This window comes from Lynx rufus, unplaced genomic scaffold (assembly GCF_022079265.1).
Source record: "Lynx rufus isolate CCGP_SWC_20201006 ecotype Redwood Valley unplaced genomic scaffold, mLynRuf1.p SCAF_1, whole genome shotgun sequence".
NCBI classification, from domain to species: Eukaryota; Metazoa; Chordata; class Mammalia; order Carnivora; family Felidae; genus Lynx; species Lynx rufus.
This window is the reverse complement of record NW_025814823.1, coordinates 15,097,176-15,112,145: the sequence shown is the minus strand read 5'-3', so window position 1 is coordinate 15,112,145 and position 14,970 is coordinate 15,097,176. Positions and strand designations below refer to the sequence as shown.

The following is a 14,970-nucleotide window of genomic DNA, read 5'->3' as shown; positions in this document are numbered from 1 at the left end:
AATTTGCCATCCACTTGAGTAATTGACAGAATTCTTTCATATTACACTTCTTTTTATGTTTTATTTTTATTTTTTAAAGTATTTATATTGAGAGCAAGCAGGAGAGGGGAGAGAGAGAGAGAGAGAGAGAGAGAGAGAGAGAATCCCAAGCAGGTTCTGCACCATCAGCACAGTGCTGGGGGGGGGGGGGGGGGCGTGGAGAGCAGGGCTTGAACTCACAAACTGAGATCATGACCTGAGCCAAAACCAAGAGTTGGATGCTCAACCAACTGGGCCACCCAGGTGCCCTTCATATCACACTTCTTTTTAAACTGTAGGTTTTATTTTTTTAAGTGTATTTATTTCCTAACAGAGAGAGAGAGAGAGAGCACACGCGTGCGCATGAGCTAGGGAGGGGCAGAGAGAGAGGGAGACACAGAATCAGAAGCAGGCTCCAGGCTCCGAGCTGTCAGCACAGAGCCCGATGCGGGACTCAAACTCACGAACCGTGAGTTCATGACCTGGGGTGAAGTCGGACGCTTAACCGACTGAGCCACCCAGGCGCCCCTGTAGGTTTTATTTTTAAAGCAGTGAACATATTTAGCATCTCTTTGTACGTAATTGATATTAATTGCACTCGTTCTTCAAAATGCTTAAAATTCTCTTTTGCCTACAAATCTGGGTTGTTCTTTTGGACATTAAACATGTTATCCATCAAATGTGTTACTTACTACATTTATGTTCTATTCAAACAATTCAATTCCAAACTGTCCCCATGCTTAAAATATCCCCCAATATAGATTTTTAAACTTCCTTAATCTCTTTTCTCCTTTAAAACCTACTTTCTAATTGAAGACTTTGCTTAGCTCCAGCATGCATTTAATAAACAATTCTATTTTACACAAACTTTAAGTGTAGCAACCATAGGTCGAAAACTTTTGCTGTTTATATTTTTCCCATAAATTATCAACTTTCCAAAAATATGCTGATAAGCAGCAACCGAATGAAACAAGCATTTACCATATGTGCTTTTTATGCTTAAAAAATCTTTGAAATTGTTGTTTATTAGCATAACCGTACATAACTACTAAGGGTCCCTCTTCTCAGCACTAAAGATGAAGCAGTAAGCAAAATAAATTCTGTACCAGAGTACTAGTGCTGATTTCTGTCAGACAAGGTCTCACATTCACACTTCTCAAACTGATTCACAGTAGGGAAAATGCACCAGAGAAGTCAAAGCAAAGGAAAAGGCAGATCAATCTTTCTAGTCAAAGATGGATGGGAGCCAGGGATAATACTAAAGCACAGACCTATCAGGAGCAGAATGCAAACTTTGTGATTACAAATATAAGCTTGAAATTTCAAACTGTAGTGGGCAGCTCTGACCTATGTCCATGGACAATCAGTCCCCAGATTTGTCAAAACTCAAAGACAGAACAATCTGGACTGGAAACTCAGAGGTCAGGCGGTGCCTTCTCAGGGTCTGCTCCTCCTCACTCTTAACCAGAGCCTCTGGTACTCGGTAAACTGAAGCAAAGAAAGACACAGCCATTCTTGGATTCCGCATTTCCCTAACAAGGACTAAGAGTAAAGTGAAGAGTGGGCTTGGGTCAGTGTTTAAAACAGCACCAGAGCCGATGGTTCCTTACTCCCTTGCAGTCGGCCATGTGGCTGGTGCACGTGCCCCCTCCACCAGTTTGGGAAAAGGAATGAGGCCGCAGGTTTCGGGCACTGAGGAACTTTTCTCGACGAAATGTTCCCGGGGTAGCGAGACCTCTTTCTGTTTTAGCAGCACTCCAAGGCTCAGCCTGCGCACTGCTCCCCGACTCGCTCGGAATGCCCTTCCCGGCTCCCGGGCAACGCCCTGTGACGTCACCGCGAGGCGCCGAGAGCGGGCGACTGTGAGTCAGTAAACCTCAGTGACAGCTCTCGAGACAATTCCCTCACGTTCCCAGCTTCTGGGAGGGTGTCAGGTTTTGTGGTGTTAGCTGTAAGAGGGGAAGGGCGTGGGACGTTTCTGACCTGACACTATGGAGGAAGGAAGAGGCGCCAACTTCGACGGTGTGAGCACCGACCGCCTTGAAAAGGAGTTACTGGAAGAAATCCATCAGAAGTGAGTTGAAGGGCGGCGCGCGGACTTTCGCGCGCGTGTAGGGTTCAGGTACACGTAGCTCAAGGAAATGCACCTGTGTGTGCTCCGCCCTTCCAAGCTGAAGCCGCTGAGGTCGATGTGACACAAGCAGTGTGATTAATACCCGGGGAGATCTGGCGACATCTAAAATCAGTGTTTTATAGGAAAGATTCATTTGCTTCTTTGATTAAGCATTTGGTATTCGAAATAGGCAGATTTTGAGGTAGGATTTTCTGTCTTTAGGATCAGAGCAGATGGGAGTGTATTGTGTGCGTGTACTATAATGCTAACCTATGTGTCTGGTTTTCATGTTCCACTAAATTCAGCTTTTCTGTTTCAAATTCCAAAGGTTTTGTTTAGTTATGCTTATCTTTCATCCCATCCCTTTAGAAGAACTTAAAAAATGGTGGCATTTTGTAAAAATGACGCCCTCCTATATACTTAAAAATACTCAATATTATACTTCATATTAAATCTTTGAAACATTTTAAGTTGTTTTTTTTTTTTTTTAAATAACCCCAGTCCCACCAGCCAGCCCCACAAGATTTAGACCCTCTTATGTGCCCTAAAGCTTCCTGAGCTTTCCTCTGTTGTGGCTCCAGCCACACTATTTTAGTTAGTTATTTCTTGATCTGATACTAAACCATAAACATTCTGGGGACAGGTTGTATATTCCCTTAGGCAGTAGACTATAAGAGCAAGTACTTAGAGGAATCCTGCATAAATTCAAATCCCAGCTCTTATCACTTAGTAAGTACCTGATCTTGGGCAAGTTAATGAACCACTAAAGCTTCAGTGTTCTGAACTCTAAGATAGGTGTAAGAACTATTACACTTGATCTGGTTGTTGGCAGGGTTGAGTGAAAAGAATGTAAAGCACTTCTCATCCGCTTATAATAAGCATTCAGTGGAAACCGCTGCTGTTGCTATTGTTCAGTTCACTTATTCACTGTAGTATTTTAAGCATTTAGCACAATGCTTTGACATAATAGGCAACCAAAAATACATAGTGCATAAATGATTCGGTCATCAAATTAAAAAAAAACATTTTTATGTTTATTTTTGACAGAGAGAGAGAGACATAGCATGAACGGGGGAGGGTCAGAGAAAGAGGGAGACACAGAATCTGAAACAGGCTCCAGGCTCTGAGCTGTCAGCACAGAGCCCGACGCGGGGGCTTGAACTCACAGACTGCGAGATCATGATCTGAGCCAAAGTTGGGTACTCAACCGACTGAGCCACCCAGGTGCCCCTCGGTCATCAAATTTTAATAGTTAATGTGCTAATTTACTAATGTCCTAAATACATCATCTCTGGAATGCTATTTGTATGTGTGTGTATATGTGTGGGTTTTTTTTTTATTAGTGTTTCTTTTTTCCTCTTTGTTTCAGATTATCAGTTATTACCTAGCTATTCCGTTCTCCAATAAATTGCAGTTCATTTGCTGGTCTTTGAGAAGCCAGACAACTTCTTGGGATCATATTTAAGTTAAGAGTAAAGGGTTTCTAATGGTCACCTGGAGGCCTCCGAGCCTTAGTGCATATTAGTGTCCTTGTCGACCTTCGTAATCAGAAGCCTCCATTTGCCTGATTTCTGATTGTCAACCATGCCTTCAATTAGAGACATTTCATAATAAATTGTTCCTAAAGTAGTTGTGCATTGATATGTGTTATTCTTTTCATGTTATAATTGGATCATAATTAACAAGATATTTGTAATAATAGGGATATAGTGCAACTATCAATGCTTGAAATAATACACAAGATAGAGGAACTGGAAGCCAAACTCAATACTGATGACAAAGGTATGTAAATAAATATTTTTATATGTGACTCTGGTATAATTATTGTTTATTTTGCCAAGATACTGGTAGTGCATTAAATTAAATACAGGAAATAGTAGTACCAAGATCTCAGCACTGCTTTTTGGCAGCATTAATAATAATTTATTAATTATTAGGCTTTAAAGCCAATATTTTCTTTTTTTCAATTTTTTTATGTTTATTTTTGAGAGCGAGAGTGAGAGAGAGCATGAGTTGGGGAGGAGCGGAGAGAGAGAGGGAGACACAGAATCCGAAGCAGGCTCCAAGCTCTGAGCTGTTAGCACAGAGCCCAGTGCAGGGCTCGAACCCACGAACCATGAGATCATGACCTGAGCCGAAGTCAGATGTTTAACCAACTGAGCCACCCAGGCACCCCTAAAACTAATATTTCCAATGTCAAACGTGTTACTGCATAATTATTCACCTACTTACAACTTCAAAATGTTCATTAGTTAGCAAAACTTTTGTTACATGACATCAATACATTATTGTTTTTGGTAAATAATAAAATACAAGTTTTCTATTTAACTTAATACCTCTCATATCTTAACTTCTGTATTTGGCCATAACTTTAAAATCTTTATCTAGGTTTTGGCTATTTGTGTTGAAAGAATGGTGGACGAGTGCTGTGCACACACACACACACACATCTGCACACTCACATACCCACATATCTTTAAAACCTAAAATGTATGTAAGATACTAATTCATTCCACAAATATTGAGACCTGCCATATTTCGACACATTGAATGGAAGACCTTTCTTTTCCCTGTTCTAAAAAGGTTCACTGACTATTGGGAGAAAGTATCAAACTAAAATATGAATATGAGAAGGGATGTAACTTCTGCATGAGGAGGAAACCCAGTTAAGGGAACCTAACACAATTTAGATGAAGTCATAAAGACAGCCTTTCCAGAGGAGGCAGTGCTTGAACCGAATGCTAAAGAACAGTAGGGTTTTATTAAGCTTATGGGGGTGGACTTTGGTTCTTAAACCCATTTATACTTTTCTATTGGGGAAGCCATGAACAAAAAGAATTAGTAACTATATAGGAAATAAAATGCTACTTTTCTTAAGTACCCAAGGCTCTTTTAAAGCTTGATTGGAGAACACTTCTTTGTCCCAATTCTGAAGTAGCTTCCTACGTCTTCACATCTGGGATATAACTATATCTGGGCTATAACTGGCTCTGTGGCAGGCGGACTGTGAGTGCACTTACCAAGTAGTTGAAGTGGCAAGGCTAGCTGAATTTTCTCATCTATCCAGTTACAGGCAAAACGGGTCACACTCACAGATATGCATGCAATGAATAACCATGCCCACTAGTAAAATGTAAGCCCAACAAATTGTATTATGAGCAAATCTTCTCATGGGGAGGAGCTGGATTAAAAAAAAGACAACATACAAGAAGTTAAACAGCATTCCCTACTAATGTAATGGGAAATACATTAGTAGCCACGATGATAGACAAAAGGTCCATATTTTGACTATATTTATATCCTCTGCAATTCAATTAGAAAAAAATGAAGTTCTCAGTAATAAATATGAGTAGAACAGAGAGAATTCATGAGTATGGAAAATATCCAACTTGTTTTTTCCTCAAAGAAATTTGAATTGAATTGAAACACATACAATTTGTTGCCTATTGAAGAAGTAGAGTTTTTGTTTGTTTGTTTTTTTTTTTTTTAAGTGAAATTGGAACTTTATACATTACTGTTAGCAATGTAGTACTACCCTTTTGGAGAACAGTTTTGTGGTAAATTGCTGCTGCTGCTGCTGCTGCTGCTGGTGATGGAAAAGAAGAAGAATAAAATAATGACAATATCAACTAACTCTTACAGCATTTTGTGTGGGCTCTGCACTGTTCTGAGTATTTTGTATATTTTAATGAATCCTCCCAATATCCTATAATTTAGGAACTTGAATTGTCCTTGTTTTATTTCATTATTTTTATAAAGTTTATTTATTTATTTTGAGAGAGAATGTGTGTGCATGAGCAGGAGAGGGGCAGAGAAAGAGAGAGAGAGAGAGAGAGAGAGAGAGAGAGAGAGAGAGAGAGAATCCCAAGTGGGCTTCTTGCTGTCAGCACTGAACCTGACTCGGCTCAGTCTCACGAATTGTGAGATCATGACCCGAGCCGAAATCAAGAATTGGACAAAGTTTAGCTGACTGAGCCACCCCAGCAACCCTGACCTTATTTTAGATATGAGAAATTGAGGTGCAGGATAGGTAACTTGCTCAAGATCACATAAATAAGCTAGCGGGTGGTAGAGACATGACTCAAACTCACTAGTCCTACTTTGGGGATGTTTTTCCTCATGAAATCTGAAAATTTGGTGGGGGGTCAACTTCACCATAGGAGTTACTCTTTGCCTCATTGTATCCTCTCCTTTGTTGACATATAGGTATTTTTGTTCATGCTGTTCTTGCTGCTTGAATATCCTTTCTCACCTCCTCTGGCTTGGAACAGGTGCCATTTCCCCCGAGAGCATTTCTTGACCCTCTTCAATCTTGACCTCCCTATCTCTCAGTGGCTTCTGCCACCTTCCACATTGGATGTCCTTTTGTATGTTCCATCGCATCCACTTAACCAATAGTCTCAAATGTTCTGGCTGTATGTTTCCCCTCACCACCACTTGTCCTACTGCTAATTGACTTCTGGGGCTGTGTCTATTTTATTTTTGTATCCCTCGTGCCCAGTACAGTGCCATATATTAGGCTTTTTCCTTTCCTTGTTATCATTTTCTTATTTTACAAAGTCTTTTCAAGTCAACATAACTTCATCACTATTATCATTATAAATACAATGACCAATACAATTAAATATGACTGAACTTAATAAGTCTGTGTAGGGTCAAGTTTCAACCAATTCAACTGTGTTCTTTTTTTAACACTTTAAAATGTATTATTTGGCATTGTTGCTTAGTGGGGCTTTGTTTTTGTTAACACTGCTATCTCTCTTAGACCCCCCCCCCACCCCCCCAAAAAATTCACATCTAAAAGATAGGGTTTCACCTAATTTTCTCTTGCTTTATGAACTTCCTCTTACAATGTCAATTCAAAAAATTGACCATGAATCAAACTTCTAGAATGTTTCCATTTTTGGTTTGATTTTGCTTTTTCTTGTACTGATCCTAGACAAGATCCCTCTTTGAGATTGCAAAGCAATTTTATTTTTCCTTTACAAATTAGTGCTTATTTTTTGTTTGTTTTTAGAGTTACTGAAGGAGTATTACTCAGGATATTTTTCCACCAAGAGACACAAATGTTTCTGCTAAATTTTTATCCTCATAGTCTGCATTTTATTTTTGTATTTTTAATTAATTAATTAAGAGAGAGAGAGAGAGAGAGAGAGAGAGAGCTCAAGCAGGGGAGGGGCAGAAAGAGAGGGAGACAGGGGATCCAAAGCAGGCTCTGTGCTGACAGCAGAGAGCTCAGTGAGGGGCTTGAACTTATGAACCATGAGATCATGACTTGAGCTGAAGACAGAGGCTTAACCGACTGAGCCACCCAGGTGCCCCTCATCGTCTGTATTTTATTTTTTTTTTAATATTTATTTTTGAGGTGGGGGGGAGAGAGAGAGGGAGTGGGGGTGGGACAGAGAGAGAGGGAGACACAGAATCCAAAGCAGTCTCCAGGCTCTGAGCTCTCAGCACAGAGCCTGACATGGGGCTTGAACTCATGACCTAAGCCAAAGTTGGACACCCAACTGACTGAGCCACCTAGGCGCCCCAGTCTGAGTTTTAAATACTAGTGTATTATAAGTGTATTGTAGGCCTTGATACATTGGCTGCTGTTGTGCTCAAGATCAGGAAGCATCTATTTTGATGTCGAGTTTATTGTGGCTGTCTCAAAGATAGCACTACATCTCTTATTTGGGTTAGTTTCAGATGTCTCTTAACTTCCCTTAGTATCAAGACTATTAAAAAAAAACTTGCTATTTTTTTAAATTGTATTTTATTTATCTAAAATATTTTTGAGAGAGAGAGAGAGTGGGAGAGAAGGACAGAGGGAAAGAGAGAAGAAGAGAGAGAGTGAGGGAGAATCTCAAGCACGCTACAGACTCAGTGCAGAGCCCGACACAGGGCTCGATCCCATGACCCCACGATCATGACCTGAGCTGAAATCAAGAGTTGGACACTCAACCGACCGAGCCACTCAAACACCCTGAAAAACTTGCTATTTTTTACTGCCACTCTTCTTCCCTGTTGAAAACATACTTTAAACATTATTGCATTTTAAAGATGGATGGGGCACCTGGGTGGCTCAGTGGCTTGAGCATCTGACTTCAGCTTAGTTCATGATCTACCGGTTCGTGAGTTCAAGCCCCTCATTGGGCTCTGTGCTGACAGCTCAGAGCCTGGAGCCTGCTTCAGATTCTGTGTCTCCCTCTCTCTGCCCCTCCCTCACTCACACTCTGTCTCTCTCTATCTCTCTCAAAAATAAATAAACATTAAAAAAAAATTTAAATAATAAATAAAGATGGATAAAGAATTATGCAAAATTGTAAACCTTAATATTTTGGGTACTTTTGAGTTATCACAGAAGAAAGTGTGGGAGGGAAAGAAATAATCAGTGTGGTCCTTTTTCAAAAAAGGAAATACTTGATAAATAGGAAGTTGATGTGATTTGTGGTAGCCAATGCTGTTTTGTGAAAAGTAAACAATTTTATTAATCTCCAGTTTTGTGGACCTCCATCCACTTGCTAAGGAATCAGAAATTATAACACATTTTTGTATTAGCCATGTAAATCAGTGATGGCTGCAGGTTTTGGTAAGTTATATAGTCCTCATTTTTATGCACTTGAATGTTAATTGATTAATTATTAATTAATGAATTATTAATAATATACACATTGTCTTCCCAGGATTAGGGACATAATTTACCTGGAACAAATCAATGTTTTATTTAACTGTTTGATAGATCTGTCTTGTCTTTTCCTGTCAGTTCAACAACAGAAACTGATCAGTTGGGCTCAGTTAGTTTATACATCTTAAGATTTTTCTAAGATAGATTCTCCTGTTTTATGTGTCTTCTTCCTCATAGCAAGGTCAAAACAGCAATGAATACACTCTCAGGTCAACTTTGGCAAAGTGGCAGTAATTAGTGCAGGCAGGATAGATTAGATTTAGATATGAACTCATTGCAAAAATATCAAACAAAGGTTATTCCAAATTAACTCTGGACATCAGTCCCAGTGATTACCCAATAGTCTAGACAGCTTAAGAACAGAGTATTCTTTGCTCTGAACAGATTAATTTGTACTCTATTAAGAAGTTGACCTAGAACTAGCCAAGCTTGCTTTCATATCTGCTCTGGCTGACTTATCCATTAGGCACAGTCGGGACATTATTAAGGTCCCTTGATGTTACTTTTAGAAGCCAATGAGATATTTTATTTTAAAATCAGAAGAAAAAAATGAATATGATCCAGTCTGGATTATGTTTGTCTTTATACCAACATAGTAGTAAAATAGAATTTTTAATATTTTTTTTTTAATGGAGGAAGAGGCCCACTAAGGCAACAGTGTCAAGGTCCCATGAAAGTCCCAATGTGACCCTACTACAGTAGCATCAAGACTATTTTTTCTCCTTTTTTAATAGACACTACTGTTTTACAATTTTCTCCTCTAATTCAACAGTCAGTATGCTTACTCTGTCTTTTGTCCCCTACAATGCAGAGCCGTCTGTATATATACTGAAGGAGTTATACGTTTGAGTGTATGTTTGGGGTCAGTTCACCACACTGGGGGATGTGAACATTGACATCATTACCTCCAAGGCGTTGCACTTATTAACATTAATACATGATAGTATACTATTAGGTTTACTTGTATTTGAGGATCTCTAGATCAGTAATATTTTTAAAGTGGAGGCAAACATTTATAAACTATAGTCAGATGTGTTCAAAATGACTTACGTTCTTAATGTTTCAGTAACTGTTCTGATTTTGCTCTGAAGTCCCCATTCCCATGGTGGGAAAAGGGGTCTCAACAAAGAGAGACTTCAGCTAGTCGGTTATACAGATAACTCCATCTATTTGGACTCTGGTATCTTTTGGATAAATGTTCAGTCTCTCTTCTCTTTCAGGCTTCTCTTCAGGCTTCTCTTTTCTTGTTCCCTAACGCATTGGGACTAATGACTTTCAACTTCAGTTTGGGAGGGTGATTTGCTAGAGATGAGGGGGCTAAGGGAGACATGTGTGGCTGGGTTGAGAAAGTTGAGGCCAGTAGCATGTGCTACTACTCTTTCTGCTTAGACTCCTCTGTCAACTATTAAGGAGCAGAAATTGCCTCATAAATGTAAAGCGCATTTAAAGTTTAGAAGCAAGCTATCTTTTTTTCTCTATATAAAGTGTGACTTTAAAGATAAAATAAAATTAGCTTTGGGCCCTGAAGCCGACCAAAGATGTTTAAATTCTAGGCTGTATTCTCCTCCTCTCCTGTAGCAATAAGACAAATGTTTTGGCCTTAATAGCCAAAGGGGTTTGGTGAAGGAAACCTGTTTACAGACAAGAGAAGATGCCTGCATAGGCAGCTACATTTGCATAGCAGTTAACAAGATACACTTTTGGGGTACCTGAGTGGCTCAGTCAGTTAAGTGTCTGACTCTTGATTTTGGCCCAGGTCATAATCTCATGGTCATGAGATCAAGCTCCACGTCGGGATCTGTCCTGGATGTGGAGCCTGCTTAGGATTCTCTCTCCCTCTACCCCTCCCCCGCTTGCTTGCTCTCTCTCCAAAAAAGAGGGTACACTTTCAAGTCACATAAAACCCAGTTCCCTCATCTATTAGCTTTGTCATCTTAAGAATGTTGTTTGACATCTCTGACCCTTGGTTTCTTCATCTGTATAATAGGTAACTAAGTTTTTTAAAATGAGGAATAGTTACTTAATACATGTAAGGCATTGTGTACTTTATACATAGCAAACAGTCTTCAGAATTTGTTTGCAAAGGAAAGAAAATGAACGTGACATTGGATGGAGGGTCAGTATTATTTACGCTGTTATGTATGGATATTTCAAGTTCCTATGAAAGAAACATTTTCCTGATAGTCCCTCTAATAGAATTCCGTATAAGGATACATGAGGAACTAAAGGACAAAGGGGTTAGGGAGTGAGAAGACCAGGAATCACATTAGTCCTAGTGAAGTCTGGCTGGGTGGTAATCCGACTGTGAATCTACTGTCTGCAATCTGAAAGATCCTACATAACAGAGAAATGCATACTTAAAAATTAGTTCACACTCTGTTTCTGATTCTGTGTCTCCCTCTCTCTCTGCTCCTCCCCCGTTCATGCTGTGTCTCTCTCTGTCCCAAAAATAAATAAACGTTGAAAAAAAAAATTAAAAAAAAAAATCACCTTAAGGGGCGCCTGGGTGGCGCAGTCGGTTAAGCGTCCGACTTCAGCCAGGTCACGATCTCGCGGTCCGTGAGTTCGAGCCCCGCGTCAGGCTCTGGGCTGATGGCTCGGAGCCTGGAGCCTGTTTCTGATTCTGTGTCTCCCTCTCTCTCTGCTCCTCCCCCGTTCATGCTGTGTCTCTCTCTGTCCCAAAAATAAATAAACGTTGAAAAAAAAAAATTAAAAAAAAAAAATTAGTTCACTCTAGGGGCACCTGGGTGGCTCAGTTGGTTAAGTGTCCGACTTTGGCTCAGGTCATGATCTTGTGGTTCACAAGCTCGAGCTCTGCTCAAGCTGAGCTGACAGCTCAGAGCCTGGAGCCTGCTTCAGATTCTGTGTCTCCCTCTCTCTCTGCCCCTTCCTTGCTCTCACGCTCTTTTTCTCAAAATTAAAGAAACAGTTAAAAAAATAATAAAAAATAAACAAAATGAACCCCCAAATCTTAAAAAAAATATTACCTGTCTTTATATTATATTAGAATTAAGTTGTTATATTGACTTAGATGTGTTGGTAGATTATAATATCTATGAATTGCAGTTCAGGTTTATAAGAAGGATGTAAAATATTTTTTTAAGTAATTTAATCAGGGGCACCTGGGTGGCTCATTTGGTTAAGTGTCTGACTTCGGCTCAGGTCATGATCTCATGGTTTGTGAGTTCAAGCCCCGCATCCAGCTGTGTGCTGACAGTTCAGAGCCTGGAGCCTGCTTCAGATTCTGTGTCTCCCCTCTCTCTGCCCCTTTCCTGCTCATGCTCTGTCTTTCTCTCTCTCTCTCAAAAATAAATTAAAACATTAAAAAAAATTAATCACTCTAGTTCGTCTGTATTGCTAACAAAGTCAAGTACAGTAAGATTGAGCCAATTAATGGTGGTGTAATGAATAAATGAGAGGTGGCAAAATGATCTTGATTTTCCCCTCTTTTTCACTCAGGTGGTGAATGGAAAGTTCGTTATGAGACACAACTTGAACTGAATGATCAATTAGAAAAGCAAATTGTTTCTCTAGAAGAGAAAATGAAAAAAATTTGTGGAAATCCTTCAGGTACAGAAACAACTATATATATGTTTTTAAGTTGATTTAAAAGTGATAGAATATTAATTGTTCATATTTGCTTTGTTGTAGATAGATTGTCTTTTATCCTTGTCTATGAAAAAATGCCAGTGGTGAGTAAAAGCTGGTCAAATAAGAATAATTGAAGGAAAGAAATTATGTACTTTTTAAAAAAATAGATCCTCCCAAACATTTAAAGACTGTATCAAGTTACAAATAAAGTATTTTGTTCATTGGAACTCTTCCTAGGAAGTAAGGAGTTCTGTAGCAAAATCTTCAACTTAATGTCCACCTTATAAAGCTGGGCAGGGTTGCAGGTACAACCAAAATGGAAGAAAAAGAATTTCAGTAATCAGGCTGGGTGAAAACACAAGTGTGTTTATTCTGTAACCTAAAAGAGCCTATTAAACACAGAAATACAAATCTTTACCTACGTGAAAACATTTGCATTGCACTTCCTCTGGAATATATATATACACATGTATAGATATACACACATATATATTCACATTCACACACACACACACACACACACACACACTATATATATATATATATATATATATATATATATAATCCAACAGAGAACCCACAAAATTACCCTATAACATGAAAGAAACCTCATTGAGCTTATCTACCTATTTTTTCTTTGGGCGGCCCTAATGACATCCTTTCCTCCTGATAAATTACTTAAATTCATATGTTTTAGGGGCGCCTGGGTGGCGCAGTCGGTTAAGCGTCCGACTTCAGCCAGGTCACGATCTCGCGGTCCGTGAGTTCGAGCCCCGCGTCAGGCTCTGGGCTGATGGCTCGGAGCCTGGAGCCTGTTTCCGATTCTGTGTCTCCCTCTCTCTCTGCCCCTCCCCTGTTCATGCTCTGTCTCTCTCTGTCCCAAAAATAAATAAAAATGTTGAAAAAATAAATAAATGTTAAAAAAAATTTAAAAAAAAAATTCATATGTTTTATATTTTACAAAGAACATTTATTTGTTTTTCATTGATTTAAATGTTTATCCTTTAAAATGTAGCTGGGGCGCCTGGGTGGCGCAGTCGGTTAAGCGTCCGACTTCAGCCAGGTCACGATCTCGCGGTCCGTGAGTTGGAGCCCCGCTTCAGGCTCTGGGCTGATGGCTCAGAGCCTGGAGCCTGTTTCCGATTCTGTGACTCCCTCTCTCTCTGCCCCTCCCCCGTTCATGCTCTGTCTCTCTCTGTCCCAAAAATAAATAAACGTTGAAAAAAAAATTAAAAAAATAAAATAAAAAATAAAATAAAATGTAGAGAAGATCTGATGCATGACTTTTCCTGGGTCTAGAGCATGCTTGGAAATAGCCTTTTCTTTATAACTCATGCTGCATTTTTACTTAAGGAATATTCAGAAAAACATGGAAATATTATTAAAAATCAAGGGTATCTAATATGAAAATGAAAATATAATACTCACCTAAATTGGCAGGATTATAACTCCATGAGATAAAATTTAATATTATTCCTTTTAGTACCTGTGACACTAAGCTTAAAATGACTAAGTGAGGGGCACCTGGGTGGCTTAGTCATTTGAGTGTCTAACTCTTGATTTCAGCTCAGGCCATGATCCCAGGGTCGTGGGATCCAGCCCTGCATCAGGCTCCATGCTGAGTGTGGAGCCAGCGTAAGATTCTCTCTCTCTCTCTCTCTCTCTCTCTCTCTCTCTCTCTCTCCCCTCCTCTGCCCCTCTCCCTCTGCCCCTCTCCCTCTGCCCCTCTCCCTCTGCCCCTCTCCCTCCGCCCTCTCTTCTATCTCTCAAAACAAAAAAAAAAAATGACTAAATGATTTGCTCAAAATCACACAGTCCGGAAATGTGGAGGTCAATTCTCTTCCTCTAAAAAAAACTTATGCCCATTTGACTACACCATACTATGCCAACAGCCGTTCTATACCACTTACCAGAAGTAACATGTTTTTTAATAGTGGTACATAGAGCACTAAACTGACTGCTATATTCACAGAGGTCCTGGGGACCAGAGCATTTATGGAGATTGCTCTTTGCATAACTGCAGACCTTTAGTGAAAAATACAGAAAAATCTTGTATTTTTTAAAATAATGATTCAGGAAAGAAATAATCTAATTTGTACACCTCCGTTATTTTCAACCCAGAAATACCTTTATTACTATGGCTTGGAAAGTCAGGAACATAACATTTTTTCCCCCTACCATAGAGTCATATCCCCATCTTGTGGTATTTAGAAATTGCTGCAAGGGCTATTTTAAGCCTTGTCTTTCTTAACTGTAGATAGAATTTTAATTCTACCTATAGAATATAAAATATTCTGGCTCCCTGTTTCTTGATAACTTATCCTCAGTACTAGCTTAAGAAATTGGGTATCGCCAGCCTTATGGAGAGTGGCCACAAGAGCTGCTGTGCCATGGTGCAGTACTCTAGAGCAACCCAAGAAGCATTTGATTGGCTTTCTAACTGGTGCCTCAGACTCCATAACATACTCATGTTGACAAAAAATACATTTCTTCCCTTTGATGGGTTTGTGTTAATCTTGAAAAAAATATGGTCTTCTAAGAGGTTTAGCTCTGGAGACAGATAATTTTATTTCTTTTC

At 39.5% G+C, this 14,970-nt stretch overlaps 1 protein-coding gene across 1 annotated transcript in view; it reads left to right on the top strand.

The window, feature by feature from the left end:
- Nucleotides 1-2,009: 2,009 nt before the first annotated feature.
- CCDC169 (coiled-coil domain containing 169) overlaps nt 2,010-14,970 on the top strand; it is a 46,445-nt gene continuing 33,484 nt past the window's right edge. Inside the window, exons 1-4 of the mRNA XM_047076057.1 lie at nt 2,010-2,092; nt 3,834-3,913; nt 12,261-12,371; nt 12,453-12,493. Of these exons, the coding sequence (XP_046932013.1) occupies nt 2,010-2,092; nt 3,834-3,913; nt 12,261-12,371; nt 12,453-12,493 (315 nt within the window). The remainder of the gene's footprint in view (nt 2,093-3,833; nt 3,914-12,260; nt 12,372-12,452; nt 12,494-14,970) is intronic.